General features: G+C 53.1%; 1 protein-coding gene across 1 annotated transcript; it reads left to right on the top strand.

Moving 5' to 3' along the window:
- On the top strand, positions 1 to 9,539 carry CUNH10orf99 (chromosome unknown C10orf99 homolog). Its single transcript, XM_008696118.2, has 3 exons — positions 1 to 1,289; positions 2,933 to 3,022; positions 8,582 to 9,539. Exons 1-3 carry the CDS (start codon positions 1,220 to 1,222, stop codon positions 8,665 to 8,667), a joined length of 246 nt encoding a protein of 81 aa, XP_008694340.1. The 5' UTR covers positions 1 to 1,219; the 3' UTR covers positions 8,668 to 9,539.
- Positions 9,540 to 17,409: the final 7,870 nt, after the last annotated feature.

Here is a 17,409-nt window from a genome sequence, read left to right as displayed (position 1 = left end):
TTGTGTGGATTGCTTTTAAAGTTTTCGAAAATGCATATACGCTGACTTTCAAAAAACATCCCCAACTATTGATTTGCTCACCAAGCTATCCAAGCATGTGTTTTAAATTGTGTCTCTAATCTCTAGCCAGAGAGGAGGGCCAGTGAAGCGCCCCGTTGGCCAGTCTCGGGCAGCAGGGAACGTCTGCATTGGCTGCCGGGAAGCAGCAGGATCCCGGGGAGTGGAACCAGATACCGGCATCTTCCCGTGTGCACTTGGAAGCGGGTTGGTTAGCTCATTAGGGCAAAGGACAGATGGACATGATGCCACAAGGGCAAGCACAAATTCTGTGTATTTGCACAGCTGCCTCCACCAACAGAAGCTCCGAGGCCAGGCACAGTGCCTTCCGTGTCCCTGGGGTCTAGTGCATGGCCTAGCCCAGCGTATGTCCAGTGAATAAGTGACGATGGCGGACTCTTCCCTATGCTCACTGGTGTAAGACGTTTTCTTCCTCCGCACATTTGCTCAGGCTGCCGCTGTACCTGAAGCGCCTTCTCATGTCATCCTAAACATCTGTCTGGGTCCAGCTGCGCCCACCTCCTTAACAGCTCTGTCAGTGTCCACGTGTCACACACGGCCCCTCACACATGCGCCGTCATTCGGGCTTGTGTCCATCTCACAGACGGGTAGCAGACTCAGAGGCATTTAATGGCAAGCTTGAGGTCACACTGCTGTTAGATGACAAAGCAAGAACTCGAACCCAGGTCATCTGATTCCAGGCTCTCTGCTCCCTACGTTTCACAGACGGCTTGAGACTCTTCCCTGAGGCTTTGCAAAGGGTTTTATGGCCCTCCCTGCCACATCTTAGGAATGAGCAGGAAGATCTGTGTTTGATGGAATTATTACTGACACTAAAAGTTAACGTTCAACACCGGGAAGTGGCCCTTCCCTGGTGGGAGTTTCCTACTCTGACCACTGAGGCCAGTGCTGAGAGATCCCAGGGCCGGGCATTTATAGCTGTGTGTGTTACAGTTCACTAAATACTCTAACCTTCTCGAAAAGCTGGTTTTTTCCTCCTGGGAGCGGCTGACTCTACCCTTTTTGAGAATTCCAAGGCTGCTGGTGCCCTGCCCATCGGGAAACACCTTCCTGTATCACCCTATAAACGTCTGAGGTGGCTCCAGGAGGACCTTCGCGGCACAGCTGTCTCCCCAGGACGTGCGATTCCAGCCACCCCACCATGAGGCTTCTAGTCATCTCCAGCCTTCTCTGCATCTTGCTCCTCTGCTTCTCCGTCTTCTCTGTGGAAGGTAGGGCCATCTCCCGGGGTGTGGCTCCTGAGCAGAATGCAGGGCCTGGGAAGGTTGGAACTAGGAAATGTCCGAGGACAGGCCCCCCCAGAAGGCAGTCCCGGGCCCGGGAAGACAGGCTGTGACTCCTAAATCTAGCACCTCTATCCAGAGTGGCAGCACCCCCCCAATCTACATCCACAGCCCCAGATTCCCCAAAGACACACACAAGCTATGTAGAAAGTGATGTGAGGACCGTGGAAGCACACAGCCTCTGTGCAAGGTTGATTCTTGCACCTGAATCCTACCGAGCTAGAAATGCTGAAGGCACTCTGGGGTACGTGTGTCGTGCTTGCAGGACAGCAACTTTGCGTTGAGTGACTGAATTAATGAATGAAGTAGTGGATGAGTCTGAACTTCCTCAGATCTCGCGCACGGCAACCACGTGCAGCAGACCCAGCAGACCGGATGAGCATGTGTGTGTGCTGGGCGGGGAGACACGCTTGTGTGTGTTTGCAAGTGGGGGAGATGTTCCTTGCGCCCCCATGGATATGAATATTTAGCTCTCCTGCCTTTATTGTTTCAAGTAGCTATTTTGAGCTTTTTCTCTTGCCTACCCATCTAGGCATTGCCTATCTTATTATTATTATTATTATTATTTTTTTTTTTTTTAGCCATTATGGTGGTTTAACATTTATTGGAGTTGGGGATGTAGACATATAGATGGGGCGAAAAACACCCATACCTTCATGACTCAAGAATAACCATGTTCAACATTTTATTTCTTTTTAATATCGGGGCGAGCATTTTATAAAATTAATATATCTCTATATGTTCCACGTTGTACCCCTTTGTTTATCACTGTATTATTATAATCACCAAAAATACTTATGGCTGAAATTATTCTGGAAGCATTTACACCAAAATGCCAATAGCAATCATCTCTGAGCAGTAGGATTATAGGAAGCATTTGTTTTCTAAAGTTTCTGCCATGAACGTTGCTGCATATGTAATATGGAAAACAGGGATTAGAGTTCCTCATCAACACAGTCCAAAGCAGTGCAATCTATCAGGCCTCTAATTTGGGGGCATGGGAGAGGTTGCCACCGTTACCTTAATGACAGCTCACTGAAGATCAATACCTTTCCCCATGAAGTTTCCAATCCATTTAGAAGCCTCTGGCACAGGCTCCAACGTGTGTTATTTAACTAATATTTTGGGGTATAACTTGCCATCAAGTGAATGTGCTATGATGAATTTCACGCTGAGACATTTAAATCGTTCACAATGTTGCACTATTTTAAGCATGTGGCAAAAAGCCTATGTGTATATAAAACACTTCTAGATTGCCAAAGGGAGAATACTAGGTCAATGAGCATGACACTTTGAGTGATGGTGCCGTTTTCTGGACAGGAATGTGAGGAAGACAGTATCTGCCCGCACTGACTTTGTTATTTCTGAAAAAAATAAAATCGCTTCCAGGCCCACTCTTTCCCCTCCAGCCCTTCCATAGCCTGACCCATCCTGAGTTTCCTTGAATAAATACTCCTGACCCCAGCACTTGGGAGTGGAGGCTCATTCAAGTCATTCCTCCACAGATCTAACCCCGTGGTGTCCCCAAGCATGCTAAGGAAGGATCTCTGCCCCTCTGTGTTCACCCTCAGGGAGAAAAAATTCTAGTCATCTTATCAAGCCCTCAAAACGCAGGCTCTGCTGTTCCCGAGTTCCCAGCCCTGCCCTGACGACCCAGAAAGGTAAGCACTGCACCCTGTCCGGATGGTAAGAAGAGGTTCTGGGGAGGCCGTGGGACAGGCGGTATATATGGATCAGCCCCCAGCCGTGCCTGGCACAGAGAGGCCACAGCAGATGTGATCTTGGCCTCATGGAACTTCAGGTCTAATGGGGGGAACTGACCCCCCTCCCCAAAAAAAAGTCAAACAAGTAATCATTTTGAACCAAATACCTTCTGTTAAAAGAAAGAACAGAATGCAATTTGAAAATGGTACCAGGAACACACCCTACCCTGGGTGGGAGGCATCAGAGGAGGCCACATTTGAGACCTGAGGAAAGGCAAGGAGCTGGAAGGAGGAATGTGGAGAGGAGGTTTGGGGCGGGGGAAGCAGCAGGCATGGGGGCCTGAGATGGGCAAGAGGGGGCCATGGAAGACAGAGAGGCTGGTGAGTCATTGGGAGGTATTCAAGGAAGCTACTATCCAAGGCAGGGCTGGCCTCATGAGCTGGCATGTAAGGAAAGGGTGACCAGGAGGAGGGTGGGACTCACAGGTTCAGAGAGTCCCAGGAGGCAGGCTGGAGGTGCAGAGCTGGGCTCCATGCCAGGGTGAGGCCTGGAGGAACAAGACTGCCCTCTCCCACAAGCCCTGGGGGGGCACTGGATGCTGAGGGAGACAGGCTTAAGGGGGGCTGCAGGCCCCCAGTTCCCAGCACTGGCCTAGGCTGGGGGCTGCTGGTGCATCGGAGTTGCCTGGCCCCCGTGTGAAGTTAGCACCACTAGACTTCTGCTGGCCTTTGGTAGGAGGGCCCCACGGCCTGGGGCAGGCAGAGCCCCCCATGGGAAAGCAGCAGAGCCCTGAGCCAGCAGGCCTGACACTAATCCGGGGCTCCTGCCCCCTACTCTGTGCGGCCTAAGGCCCCTCCCAGGGGTCTGAGAAGGCCCCAGCTGTGCTGGCTCCTCGGGGGCCATGGCCCAGGGAGCCCATGACCGCAGTCAGAGCCTCCAACCCGCCCCCCAGTCAGCTCCTGAGAGTCTTGTGCCAGGGAGCTTGGGTGTGAAGGAGAGGGTGGGAGGGAGACAGCATAGCTTAGCCTCCGGCCACTTCTTTGGAGAAGCTGACAACTCCTCCTTCCAAACTGGCATCACATCCAGCTGGGGCAGGATAAAAATAACCAGTTCTCACACACTGGACCCAGCTGTGAAGCACCCACCCAGGAGAGGTGAGAGTAAGTCACTGACTGTCTGACTGCAGCTCTGCTCCCCACTGAGGCCCCAGCCCGGTGGAGGAAGAGGAGTGTTTCCATGAAATAAATAAGGCAAAGCCCTAGGGAAGAGAGAAGTTGAGTCCCTCCCTGCTGAGTGAGTTCATCCCCAAACCCCTCCCCAGAATGGACTCACTCACAGGCAGTAAAAAGAAGTTAAAGATGTGCACAGACATGCACGCGTGTGCGTGCATGTATACACACACACACACACACACACACACAGAGTTCCTAGGAAAAACAGCCGGGTTAACTCCTTATGCACAGTACAAGGGCAGCTGTTTTATTAGTCACTCAACACTTTAGAATAATCTAGGTGTGTGACTTCATGTTGACTCTGGATTTCCTTTAGCATATATATATATATATTTTTAATAATATATATAATTATTTTATATATATAAATATATATATTTTTAATCCAATTGCAGAAACTTGCAAACAACTTCAAACAAAAAGAGCAAAACAAACCTTTTTATTGGGTCCTTACTATATAATCTCGTTTAAATCCTTGGAACCACCCCAGGGAAGCACTGGCACCATTTTACAGATTGGGAAACTGAGGCTCAGAAAGCATCTGAGGCAGGGCCAGGAGCCCGGCTCTGCCCATCTCTCTCCACCGCAGCAAACTGCCTCTTCCACAGAGAGCAGGTTCCCTGTGGCTCTCGTGGAGACATGTGCATGCCCAAGCCTCCAGCTTTCCCCAAAGCAGGGCACCATCTGGGGTGGAATCCAGGTCCACCACCTGCTAGCTGTGTGCTCTCGAGCAGGTCACCCGGTTCTGCAAAGCCTCAGTCCCCTCACCTGTGAAAGGGGATGAGCATAGAATCAACTTGCCAGGCTCTGGTAAGGAGTCATTGAGGTCGTGACTAGAAAGCTTGGTGTTAGCCTGGCACCGAGTACCCCGTAAACACACCCTGCGGCTGCTGTGGAGGGAGTCGGAGCCCTGCCAGGGCACCTGAAGCAGGAGGTCAGCCATTTCCACACTAAAAACCAAAGCCTAAGCCCAGGCTCAGTGGTTCCACCCGCCATGTTCCCGGCCTGACCCCGGGGCCTTACTCAATGCTGGGTAATCAACAGCAGAGGGGCTGGGGGCGCGAAGCTCGGGGAATTCGGCCTCTGTACTCCGGTTCCCTGACATATGAGAGTGTCTGTACACCCGTCTGTCCAAAGAGAAAATAACAGAGTGTGCCTAGAGGATGTCCCCGAGCTGACACCACCAGCTACAACACACATACGCCAGTGTGAGGACTCTTTCATCTCCATGTCTCTCCAGAGCCTTGCTTCGAATGCAAGTGTGGTGTCTGGCCCGTGGGCATGACAGAAAGTGGCAGGCACAGGACGCTGGGTCAGTTCCACAAAACCAACACCCAAAATGAATGGGCTGAATGAATGACCAATTGCTATGTTTACCCCCATTTACCAGTTTGCTAAAAAAAAAAAAAAAGCTTTTCCAAAGTATTCGAAAAGTGTCTATCAATCTGTATAACAGCATGTCATAGCAGCATTTTTTTTTTTTTAATGGAGTGTTCAATTCGTGAACTCTGTTAGTGCTTGAAGGCCTCAGGGTGAGGCAGGGGACAGAATGACAGCTGTTTAGGCCCCAGCTGGGGCCTCTGTCAGGTCACCTTCCATCCAGGTGTCCTGAGGTTGTTGGTGAGGAAGCTCTGGGGGAAGGCTGGGGAGGTCTTTGTGGAAGACCTGCCCCTCCCACAGACTGCCTGGGATCCAGAGCTCCATGCCACCCTCCCTGTTTTGAATTACTTGACCCACGCAGGAGACAGGGAGATTCCTCCCGTACCATGGGGTTGTCCTTGACTTTGGGAAGGGGCCCAAACTGCAGAGACAAAGATTACCCACTGAGGACCACCAGTGTGATGACTTGAGGGTTTTGGTGAATTTGGGTGACACCTGGGTGGACATAGAGCCAGTACCATGGACCCTGGAAGAGAGGAGGTAAAGAGGGTGCCCCACCCATCTTGTCCAGTGGGCCAATCAGCCAGAGGCTCTCCTATCAGTAGCCTGGCTCGTTGGGATTATATTCATTAGACATAACTGAAAAACAAAACACTCCCGGGGCTCCTGGGTGGCTCAGTGGGTTAAGCGTCTGCCTTCGGCTCAGGTCATGATCTCAAGGTCTTGGGATGGAACCCTGCGTCCGGGCTCCCTGCTCAGTGGGGAGCCTGCGTCTCCCTCTCCCTCTCCCTCTTCCCCCACCCCCTCTCATGCTCTCTCTCTCGAATAAATAAAATCTTAAAAAAACAAAACAAAACAAAACTACTCCCAACTTCAGTGGCCCAAAGCAACATGTATTTCTTATTTTCCATGAATCTACAGGTCAGCTGAGCAGTTCTTCAACTATTAGCTGGGCTCATTTATTCTTCCACGGGTCGGATATACCATTCTGCGGATCTTGGCTGGGCTGTCTCACATGTTTGGGGGTCAGTGGTCTGCAAGTCTGGGATGGTCTCAGTCGGGCACCTGGACCCTTTTCCACATGGTCTCTCATCCTCCAGCAGCCCAAACTTGTTCACAGAAGCTGCAGGGTTCCACCTATGTGAGTGAGGGCACCCAAGGCCTCTTGAGGCCTCAGAACTGGCCCACCTTTATCCCTGCTGCATTCAGCCGGCCGAAGCAAGTCACCAGGGCAGCCTAAATTGAAGGAGCAGAGAAAGAGACCCCATATCTTGCTGGGAAAAGCTACTAAGTCACATTGCAAAAACAGGGTGGAGAATTGCAACTGTGTTTGCAATAAGTCAACCACCGTATTTATTGTAGGAGCCAGAGAAGTGAGTCTTAGGGATCTGAGGGGGGCAGACAGCGGGTGGAAGCAGCATTCAGGAAATCATGGTCCTTCATCAGGCACACTGACAAAAAATGCTCGCAACACGATATTAATAGAAAAGGGTACCTTACACTGTATATTACTGTGACAATCACATTGGAAGATGAAAGCACTTTCAAATAGGAAGAAAAAATACAAAGAAAACCATACCAATACTAGCACTGATTCATGATTAAGATATGAGGCCATGAATAAATTATGATAATTGAATTTATTTTTTATAACAGGTGGTCATACAGCAATTATTGTATAGCACTTCCATCTGCTAACTCACAATAATCTGAAGAGTTAGATACTATTACCGTCCCGATTTTTACAGATGAAGAGCCAAAGCACAGAGAGGTTAAGTCACTGGTGGAAGGTCATCCAGCTAGTAAGTATAAGTGGTAGAGCTGGGCTTTAAATCCAAGCACTTCGGTTCCAGATTCTATGTTCTCAACTCTCACACCACCTTGCAGGTAATAATAATCTGGAAACAAGGAGAAAAAAAGAATAATCTCATCACAGTAATTTAGTAATTCTTCTCATTCGTGTTTCTTTTGTGGTTTTTTTTTTTTTTTGTGCAACCATGTTTTATTTTTATTGTATCTCATTTTTTTCACATTAAAATTAACATTACACCATGAGCATTTTTCTTCCTGTTGCTACCTAGTCTTCATAATCGCAGGGTTTTATCACCACTAACCGTTTTCCATCATAAGATGCCATTACTATTTCTCCACCATAGAACATTCAACTTGTTTCCAGAAATTTTTTTCTGGTATTCAAAACCAAACTATAAAGAACAGTCTGATGCATGCAGATTTTTCTTGTGGATTATTCCTCCCATAAGTGGGACTGGTCTGTCAAGATGCAAACATGGCTTTGAGACACACATTGTCTGCAGCATGCTCTCTGGGAGGAGATAGCCCAAGGGGTCCGAGGGCCTGCGAGTACATGTGCGAGGACCCTCCTACCATGGCCATCAGAAACAGGCCTTCCAGACCCTCAACTTTAGTAGACTGTGCTCTTTTTTTTTTTTTTTTAATTTTATCCGTTCATTTGTCAGAGAGAGAGAGCACGCACATGAGAGAACAAGCAGGGGGAGCAGCAGGCGCCCCGCTGATGCGGGACTCGATCCAAGGACCCTGGGATCATGACCTGAGCCCAAGGCAGACAACTAACAGACAGAGCCACCCAGGCGCCCCTAGTGGACTGTGCTCTTGACAGAGCCAGTTTAGCCCATAAGCCACCTTCTCACCATTTTCTGCTGGTAAATCAGATTTCTCCCTGATGGGACTAAAATAAACTGAGCCGGTCACGTTTGCCATGAAGGGTTCCTTCTGGGCCTCCAGGAAGAAGATAAGCTTCTCGCCTTGATTTTTAAAAACTCTTTGTGCCTAGAAATGAACCTTAATTGTGTTCTCTCCTTTCTCCACCCCCACTCTGCCTGCCTCTCTGGCTCTTGTCTTGCCTGCACCGTCACTCCTTCCCAGGGCGCCCTGTGAGGCTCTGCAGACCGTGTAAGTTCAAGCCAGAGTCCCGCATTTGGGTGGTACCTGGGGCTCTCCCGCAAGTGTAATGTTCCCCAGACAAGACTGCACACAGCTAAGACCCTCATGCCCAGTGCTCGAGGCACCCGGAAGTCTCAGGTTCTCCCAGGATGCTCCTCTCGAAGCTGGGGCTGATGGCAAAGATGTCAAGAGCTTCGGCCCATGGAAGCTTCTACCCATGAACATGAGCCTCTTCTCTTAAAGACACAACATTTCTTCCTGCCACGTTGGACTGTGCTCACATTGCCTTTTAGAAAAGCCTGAACTAGAATTTTCTGAAAACCACAACATAAATACAAAGGTCAAAAATCTGGAATGCCTGTCTTGCTGTGTGGCCTTGAACGAGTAAGTTAGCTTCTCTGGGTTCATGTTGGCTTCAGAGATGTAAAGTCGGGAGAGAAAAAAACCCTTCAAGGAAGACCCTTCAGTCACTGGCATCAGTTGGTTTCACTACCCTTTTCAACCCTCATGACAGTGAACTGGGAGGTTGGAGGGCTTCACCTTGGGCAGAAAGGGCCCTAAGAAAGTTCCAGAATTTCAGATGCCAGTCCCAATTATGCCACCAACTTTCAGAGTTATTCAGGCTCCGCCCACTTGGTCTCAGTCCCCACGGGGCCCCTACAGTGCTGACAGTCAAGATGCCACTCTGACTTGTGTCAGCTACAGATCCAGACCCTTCTAAGCCGGCTAGGGTGGAGGGTAACAGGCCCCCAAGAGCAGCGACCAAGTCTGCTGAGGCACAGCCGTCCTGAGATACACGTAGCCTCTAACCGTCCCACATCTGATGGCCCCTGAAGGAACCGCTTCCTAACTTCCTGATGTGAGTCTGCCGGGAAGAACCCTCAAGCACACAAATAATCAATAAACACACAAAATGCATGGCATATCCTTGTTTGAGAAAGTCGGCGATGGGGCCTGAGCCACAGCTTTCTGCTAGAGGCCACCCCTTCATCACAGCAAAATCTAACTATGAGAAGGTAGAGTGGGGACTCCTAACAATAGCAAAGGTCTTGGTCCGACACACCAGGACTCAAATCCTAGTCCTGCCCAGGATTTTCTGTGTGACCTGGGTGAGTCAGTTCCCTTTTCTGTAAAATGTAGAGCCCAGGACCCATTCGGAGGGCTGACATGAGGCTCCCTCACACAAATGGATGGAAAGGGCCCACGAAGGGCACGCAGAGGGGCTCCGTTCGGGAAGTCCCTGCCTTCCCTGCCCCCCCACCCACTCCTCCACCCCTCCACCTCCCCCACCCCCTGGGGCTGAGCTTCTGCCCACAAGGAGCCAGGGCTTCGGGGCTATGGCTCAGAGGGAACAGATGGCCCAGGTCTAAGAGGCTTATCTCTCAGGAAAGCTTCCTTCTTATCTGATTCTCCCAGCAAGGTGAGAAGCCCTTCTCCACGCCACCCGCACAGCCGTGTCTGCGAGTGCCAGGCCCACCAGATGCAAGGCTGGTGGGCAGACGTTCTCTGGCATGGGGCTCTGGGGACAGCCGTCCCAGGGCCAGCCAGAGCCCTTACCTTGTCGTGCCAAACCTTTCCCTTCATTCAGAGCCTGCATTCACGGGCTGGCTCACTCACTCACTCGCCCATTCCCGGGGTAGCCAGTGGCCAGAGAGTGCTAGGTTCTGAGGCTCAGACATGAACAAATGCGGTCCTTGAGGGCTGAGAAGCACCGGGCTGTGAGCACCGGGGCATGAGCTCCGGGGCAGAAACAGAGGGCCGGGCACAGGAGAGGGAGGGAAAAGATAAGCTGACGCTTGAGTTGAAATAGGGGGGATTTCCAGCTAGAGAAGGGATATGCGTGTGCAAGTGTAAGCATGTGTAAACGTGTGCATGTGTGGGGGGGCGAAGAAGGGGAGCAGTAAAGGCCAGGCAGAAGACTTGAGTGAGGAGAATTCACAGCAACTGGACAGCAGGACCAGGGCACAAAGGGAAAGGAGAGGAGTCCATCTGGGGCTCCCAGACTGTCATCAGATACTGAGAGTTTATCGTGAGGATGATGAAGAGCCAGACATATTTGCAAGCAGGAGGGAAGGCATATAGGAAAGGCCATTAGGAGGAGATGGAATGAGCTGGAACTGAGGCAGGGCCAGGGGCAAGGAGGAGAGGAATTAGAGGGGTTCTGAGCAGCAGTGGAGTGGCCTTACAGACTTGGTAGCTGGGTGGGCTTTGAGACTGGTCCACGGTGAACATTCCTGGGCTGGGTCAGACTCTCAGCAGGAACTCCCTCGGCAAGGTGCACCACACAGCCACCAGCGGTGGGACAGCTGACGATTCCACGTCCTTGACCCCAGTCCTTCTCCTCTCCTCTCCATCACCACCAGCCCCGCCCCACCGTGCAACACACCGACAGAAAAGGCAAAGAAAACACTCACACCTAACTAAACATGTGTGTTTGAGAGTCAGCCAGGAAGACCAATCCAGAGGCTGTGTGTCTGGCCACTGAACCAAGTCTAGCCTTATGTTCTGGAAAGCATGGGCCCCAGGAGCCTCAGCTTCTTTGTGGGCAGGAAAGACCAGTCACTTAATGCACACAAATAAAAGGAGGACACAGCCACCCGTTGGGAAAAGGAGGAGGCTGTCTCTGGGGCAGGAATGCAGGCCCTGGCGTACAGGAGACCAGCCTCGGGTAGGATGGGCAGGGACCCACAGGGACCTTCCGGGGACACCAGCCCCTCAGTGCAGCCCAGGCCAAAGGTGGGAGGTGCAAAAGGGAGCCGAGGACCCTGCTCCTGCCTGCTCCCACCCCCACCCCTGCCCCATCTCTCCTTCCTCTGGGAAGTGAGGGAAAGCCTGACACCCACTCCCAAGCAGAGATTCCCATGCAGAGCTGGAGGCTGGCCAAAGGCCACAACCTTTCCTTCCCACTCTCTCACCTGTGGGATGTCACCTCCAGAAGTTGCAACATGAGCTTTTGAATTTGGTGGAAGAACTTTACCCTCAAAGGGTGGATTGAGTCTACAGGGAACATCTGATGAATAAGGTTATTCAAGGCTACTGGGGATCCCATGAAGATTCCATCCAGAAGTGACTTGAATTTATAAAACTTGAATTCATATTTTGCCCTTACTGACTCCCCGAAGAACCTAGACAGAGTGGCAGCTTGCACTAAAGTCACTAGGGAAAAGTATACAGTCTCCATGGCAACACCCTGAGTGTGTGGGGCACGTGGCGTAGTTGAGAGAGCCCAGGCTTCACAGATGTGGGTTCAAATGAGGGTTCGGTCAGGTGCCTACTGGCTGACATCGGGGAGGTCAGGTGACCTCTTAGAGCCCCAGATTCCCCACCTGTAAAGCGAGGCTGACTGTCTGTCACACAGGGCTGCTGGGGAGACTAATAAGATGAGAAGTGCCTGGCTCTGAAACAGAAGCCAAATGATGGTCACAGATCTGCTTCCAGCAAACTCGACAGATCCAGGTCTCTCCCCCTCCTCACCGCCATTCCGGATTGCGTCCTCCTGGACCAATTTCCTCCCTGGCTACCCACATGCACTTTACAGCCCTGTGTGTTCACCTGTTCTGCTGACTCAGCTCCGAGCTGATTTCTGGGCAAACCATGTGGGGTAGACCACCTTCTGGAGCGCTGCAGAGAGAGGCCAAGCCCCAGCTGGCTAATGTTCACACAGGACCCCACATGTGACTCCCCTGACCAACTCCACAGCCCTTTTCCCCGCCTTGGAAGCATCATAAAACTTCTAGGGTAAGAATGTGTTCAGGGTTCAAATCTGCTGCCCGAGGCCGGGGCTGCACCTTGCCAGTTTACCAGCAGCCTTGTACCACGTGGACAGGTCCAGAGGCAACCAGCAGACTTGTCATCAACAGCTCCGTCTCTGGAAAAGATCTTTGGCTCATCTGTTGTTTAATCTGTCAAACCACACTGCCCCTCAGGATTTGCGAAGTGTGAACCAGAGGTGGGAGAGGTCAGGTTGCAAGACAGCAGAACAGAAAAAGGTTCTTTTCCACATCAAAAGGTAGCCATTTTGCTTGTTCAACTTAGCGTTTAGAGACACGGTGGGTATGAACACGTATCCATGTGCGGCAGTCTCCACCACTCCCTGCTGCCTGTAGCTCAGCCTTCACACACTAGCCTCCTGCCTGGCTCAGCAGGCATGTCCGTGGATGCCCCTTGGCTACTCCAGTCTACCAACTTGAGGAAGGGTGGACTGGGAAGGAGCATGTCAAAGGCATGCAGAGGATTAGTTGCTGACTAGGACGAGGAAGCCAGACTTACGACATCGTCAGGGACCTCTTCATGCATTCATTTATTCAGTCACTCCTCCAGCTGGTCAACAACTACTCACTGACGACCTACTATGTGACAAGCCCTGTGTAGATACTGAAGAAACTTACGCATGACATGGTCTCTGCCCTAAAAGGTTCACAGCACTCTGTGGGAGATACCAAGGCAGACAGATTACAGCACTGAAGTCTTTTAAAGACCCTGTCAAGTCCCACGTAGGGACCAATTCCCCTTGGGGGCAGAAGATGCCAGGGAAAAAAAACCCTTCTGGAGGAGAAGACGTTCTTTGCTGTGTCCCCTACCTAGACTCAGCCAGGAGGCAGGCTGGATGGCAAAGGAGAGTGAGCACTGTGAGGTGAAGACAGGCAACATCAGGGTGGAGCTTCTGCCTACCTGTGTTGAGTGTCAGTGACCAAGAGCCAGCATCACGACCCAGGAGTCAGAACCACTGGGTACTAGTACCGACGAGATGGGTCCTGGGGAACAGGTGGCAGCCCCAGGCTCCTGCCTAGTACCTCAGTTACGGGGACAGGCAGCGCCTTAGATAGGGGAGGAGTCCCATCTACATGTCAGAGGAAACCAGTGTAGCCACCCTACACCTGGCCTGGACAGAGCAAGCGGACAGGGGAAGGCCACGTTTCAGAGTAGATGGTAGATCGGACAAGAGCAAAGAGGCTGTGAGAGCCCGGGTTGCATGTAGGCAGCTAGAGGAAGAACACACTCGCGTGCCCAGGCTGGCAGCTGACACTCAAATTCCCATTTACTGACAGCCGGACCAGCTGTTGTAAATCCACCTGAGGAAATGCTGTCAGCACCTGACCGAGAGGCTAGACTGATTTAGTGTTTGACTGCTGGTGCCACGGCTAGGAGGCCCTAGAAGAGAGGGAGCTCGTCACCCTGCAGGGGTGATAGACATGTGGAGGAGAAGGCAACGTGTGTCTGAGGCTGCCCAGGGTCTGCAGGTGAGGGCCAAGCCCTGTGTCTCACAGCAGGTGAGCCCTTCCCAGCTATGATACACCGAGCCTTCCACAGAGCCTCTCATTCTCTGCGCCAAAGGTCAAGACCAGGGTCCGTGGTGAGAACCTCCGTGAAGAACTGCTGTTTTCCCAGGTTCTCAAATGCTTTGTGGACAGGGATGGATCTACAGGGATCAGCTTGTCCCAGTTTACCCCAGACCTTCCTAGTGTTATCACTGAATGTCCCACATCCCTGGAAACGCCCTCAGCCCCGGGCAAACCAGGACAGCTAGTCATGCTAGCAGAGCTGAGCCGGTACAGTTGAAGAGGGGTGGTCTCTTTAAGGAAAAAAATATATATAAACTACAAATACAAAATTAAGACTATGGAAGAGACGTGTGAGCAAGGCTCCCAGGAGCTGAAGCTTCAGTAGCTTCACGGTCATCTCCCTCTGCCGCTGAATGTTTCAGCTTTTTTTGGAGTTAGCCCAAACTGGACGTGACTCCAGGCTCATTCCCTCAATGGCCGTGTGAAGCTGGACAAGGGACTTGCCCTCTCTGTGCTTTGCTCCTTCCTTTCTAAGGTAGGGACAATTGCATCAGAAGACGTCATTGTTACACGAGATAATATGGGTAACCACACACACACACACACACACACACCCCCACATGGCATGTGGGGGTACTCCTTCATTCACTATCCCTCTCCAGTGCAGGTCTGTTGACTGAGTGAACTGAGGAGAAAGAAGTCAAGGCACCAGAACCACGTGAGGAGGAAGGAGGCAGACGGGAACAGTCAGCACACTGGCGAGGTGTTTGCCCCAGGACACCCTTGCTCTGCCTCCAGCACACTGGGTGATCTACAGAAAGCCTCAGTCTCCTCATCTCTATGGAGACTTGTGGAAGCTTGCCTTGGCCTTGTCCCAACATCTTGTGACAGAAAGATGCACAAATGTCCGTGCAATTTACAATGCATTTTCCAGAGTCACCGGGGTGGCTAGGTTGGTTAAGCATCTGACTCTTGGTTTTGGCTCAGGCCATGATTTCAGGGTCCTGACCTCAGGGTCCTGAGATGGAGCCCCACACTCAGGGGGAAGTCTGCTCCCCTTCCTCTGTCTGTCCCCAGCTCGCTCATGCATGCATGCTGTCTCTCAAATACATACATAAATATTAAAAAAAAATAATAAAGCGCATTTTCCAGCCAAAGGGCCAAACCCATGGAGATTCAAGAAGAAAGGTTCTGGTTAACTGGGCCTGAAAATTGCCCCACGCTCTGGGACTACTGATTCATTTCCTTGTCCCGATTCCTCTTGCTAAGTAGATCAAGGAGGGCTGACCCAGGGGGACGGGTGATGTTCTGTTCTGATGAAGGCCCCTACAGAGAAATATTGAGACCCCAGCCATGGAGGCCTCTCCAAGAGGTCTCTCCATCTGTGGATACACTCTTCCAAGGTCATCCTGGGGAGTGACCAAGCTTGGGCCTAAAGTGACCGCAGTGTGCCCCTGTGAGTAGAAGGGACCAGGCTGCTTCTCCAACCAAACCAGTGTCAGAGCAAGAGAATGAGTGCGAAGTCTGGGGAAATCTACCAACAACCAGGAAGCTTTTCTGCTTCACTTACTTTTCAGCATCCAGCGCCCCCCCCCCCCCCCCCCCCCCCCCCCAGCAGCGCCTTGCTTTGACTAACTGTCCTTCGGGGATAGGGAGCTCACCCCTCCTGGGGCAGTCCACACCTCTGCTGACCGGCTTTGTTGGCAAGCCTGTCCCAGGCACGAGCTTGATTCTGCCTTCATCCATTCATCCTTCCTTACAAGGCTTGAATGGGTCTTCTACTTCTCCATTGGCACCCACTGGACACCGGAGAGGGAGTGAGGCCACCCTGCTACTGGGTAACTTCAGCCTCCCACCTTAGTGATGACTTGAACACCTCCCCCCCTTCCCCACCATATATGTGAACCCCCACTAGTGATCACACAAGCTAGCGATCCCACCCGCTGGGACAGCTGGCTTGGTCTGGGGGGCAGGACAGAAAGGAGTTGGGATCCCAGTGAAGTGGGCCTGATAACGGCCCCCCATCTGCTCCTCTCCCTACCACAACCCTCCTCTTTGTCTTTTGATCTCACTGCCCCCCCCCAAGCCTTCAGAGGCACTTCCCTGGAACCTTCCCCTCCACCCCGGCCCCCGCCCCACGCCCCCAGCCGATCCATCCCCTTCTGCCCTTTCCTCCTCTAGTCTAGAGGGACCCCTCTAGTCTCAGGCTGTCTTACAGCCTGGAACGCTCAGGCTCAGAGAGTGCCAAACTCCCTCAAAGTCACGGTGGAAGTTCGTAAAAAGGGAAACCTCCAGCGGAGCCCAGGCCCACCAGAACTTGGGGACCCCCAGAAGCCCCAATTTTCCAGCGCTCTGCTCAGGGCCATCGGGGGGGAAGACATCTGGCCCCCTCCCCAGTGCCCCGGAGGGCTGCGAAGCTGGGGACCCCTCGGCGCCTGCGCTCCAGTCCAGGGCGAGGGGGGCGTGGTAAGGAGACGAGTTCGCCGCCACCCCTCCCCGCCCCGCCCGCGGCTGGGAGCCAGGCCCCGCACCTCCGCGCGCACTAATTGGTGTCTTCTGGCGGCTGGCGGGAGCGCTCCAGCTGCGCGGATCCGAGCGGTGTCATCCGCTTAGCGCCCTCGCGCCACCCGGCGCGCCCGCCCCGCGCCCCTCCCGCCGCCGCCCCCACCGTCGTCTCTGCACTCCGCGCAGCCCGGGGCATGCTCCGCGCTCCTGCGCCCGGCCCGGCTGCGGTGAGCGACGCTCTCCGCCCGCGGAGACATGAGGCGCGGCCCCGCGGCCGCCCTGGCCCTGGGGCTGCTGCACCTCTGTCTGGGTGAGTGGCCGCGGGCCCCCGAGGGCGGGGTCGGGACGGGGCGCGGGAGCCGGCACTGCCCGGGTGGGCGCCCAGGGAGAGCTCTGGGCAGTTCGCTTCCACGGTGGGCCTCGGGCGGGGGGACGGCACGGGGAGGGGTGGGGCGATCCTTCCACCTACCGGGTTCGGCAGTTACCCTGGAGACCCCGGATTTGGGGCCAGGACCCCCGCTGCCCTCAGCTTCTTCAGAAGCGGGGTGGGAGCGTTGGCGGCTGCCCTGAAGGCTGCTGTGGCAGGGGAGGGTGTCCCAGGTCCCTGTGTGACCTTGGCCAGGGCACTGCCACGCTCTGGGCGCGGGGTTCCCAGTCTGTCCATTGGTGGGTTGAGATTGGCCGCTGCCTGGATTCTAAGTGCCCCAGATGGTGCTTGCCCCCGAGCCTGAGCCTGCGGGAGGTGGTGGTGGAGAGACCCTCTCCGCAGCTCCCAGCCCAGTCTGTCGGTGTGCTGGGGTTGGGGAGGGGACTGCCAGCCTGGGCAGACTGGGCAGACGTGTGACCACGCTGGTGTGAAGCTGACCTTCCCTGTGTCTGTTCTCCTGCCTGTTCTCTTCCTAGCCCAGGCCAATTTCGCCCCGCACTTCTTTGACAATGGGGTGGGCAGCACCAACGGAAACATGGCCCTGTTCAGCCTCCCGGAGGACACCCCTGTAGGTGAGTAGCCCAGGCACCGGCCCC

The sequence above is a fragment of the Ursus maritimus genome, unplaced genomic scaffold, assembly GCF_017311325.1.
Source record: "Ursus maritimus isolate PB19 unplaced genomic scaffold, ASM1731132v1 scaffold_7, whole genome shotgun sequence".
In the NCBI taxonomy this organism is placed as follows: domain Eukaryota; kingdom Metazoa; phylum Chordata; class Mammalia; order Carnivora; family Ursidae; genus Ursus; species Ursus maritimus.
The sequence above is the reverse complement of the archived record's forward strand: the minus strand, read 5'-3'. Positions and strand labels throughout refer to the sequence as shown.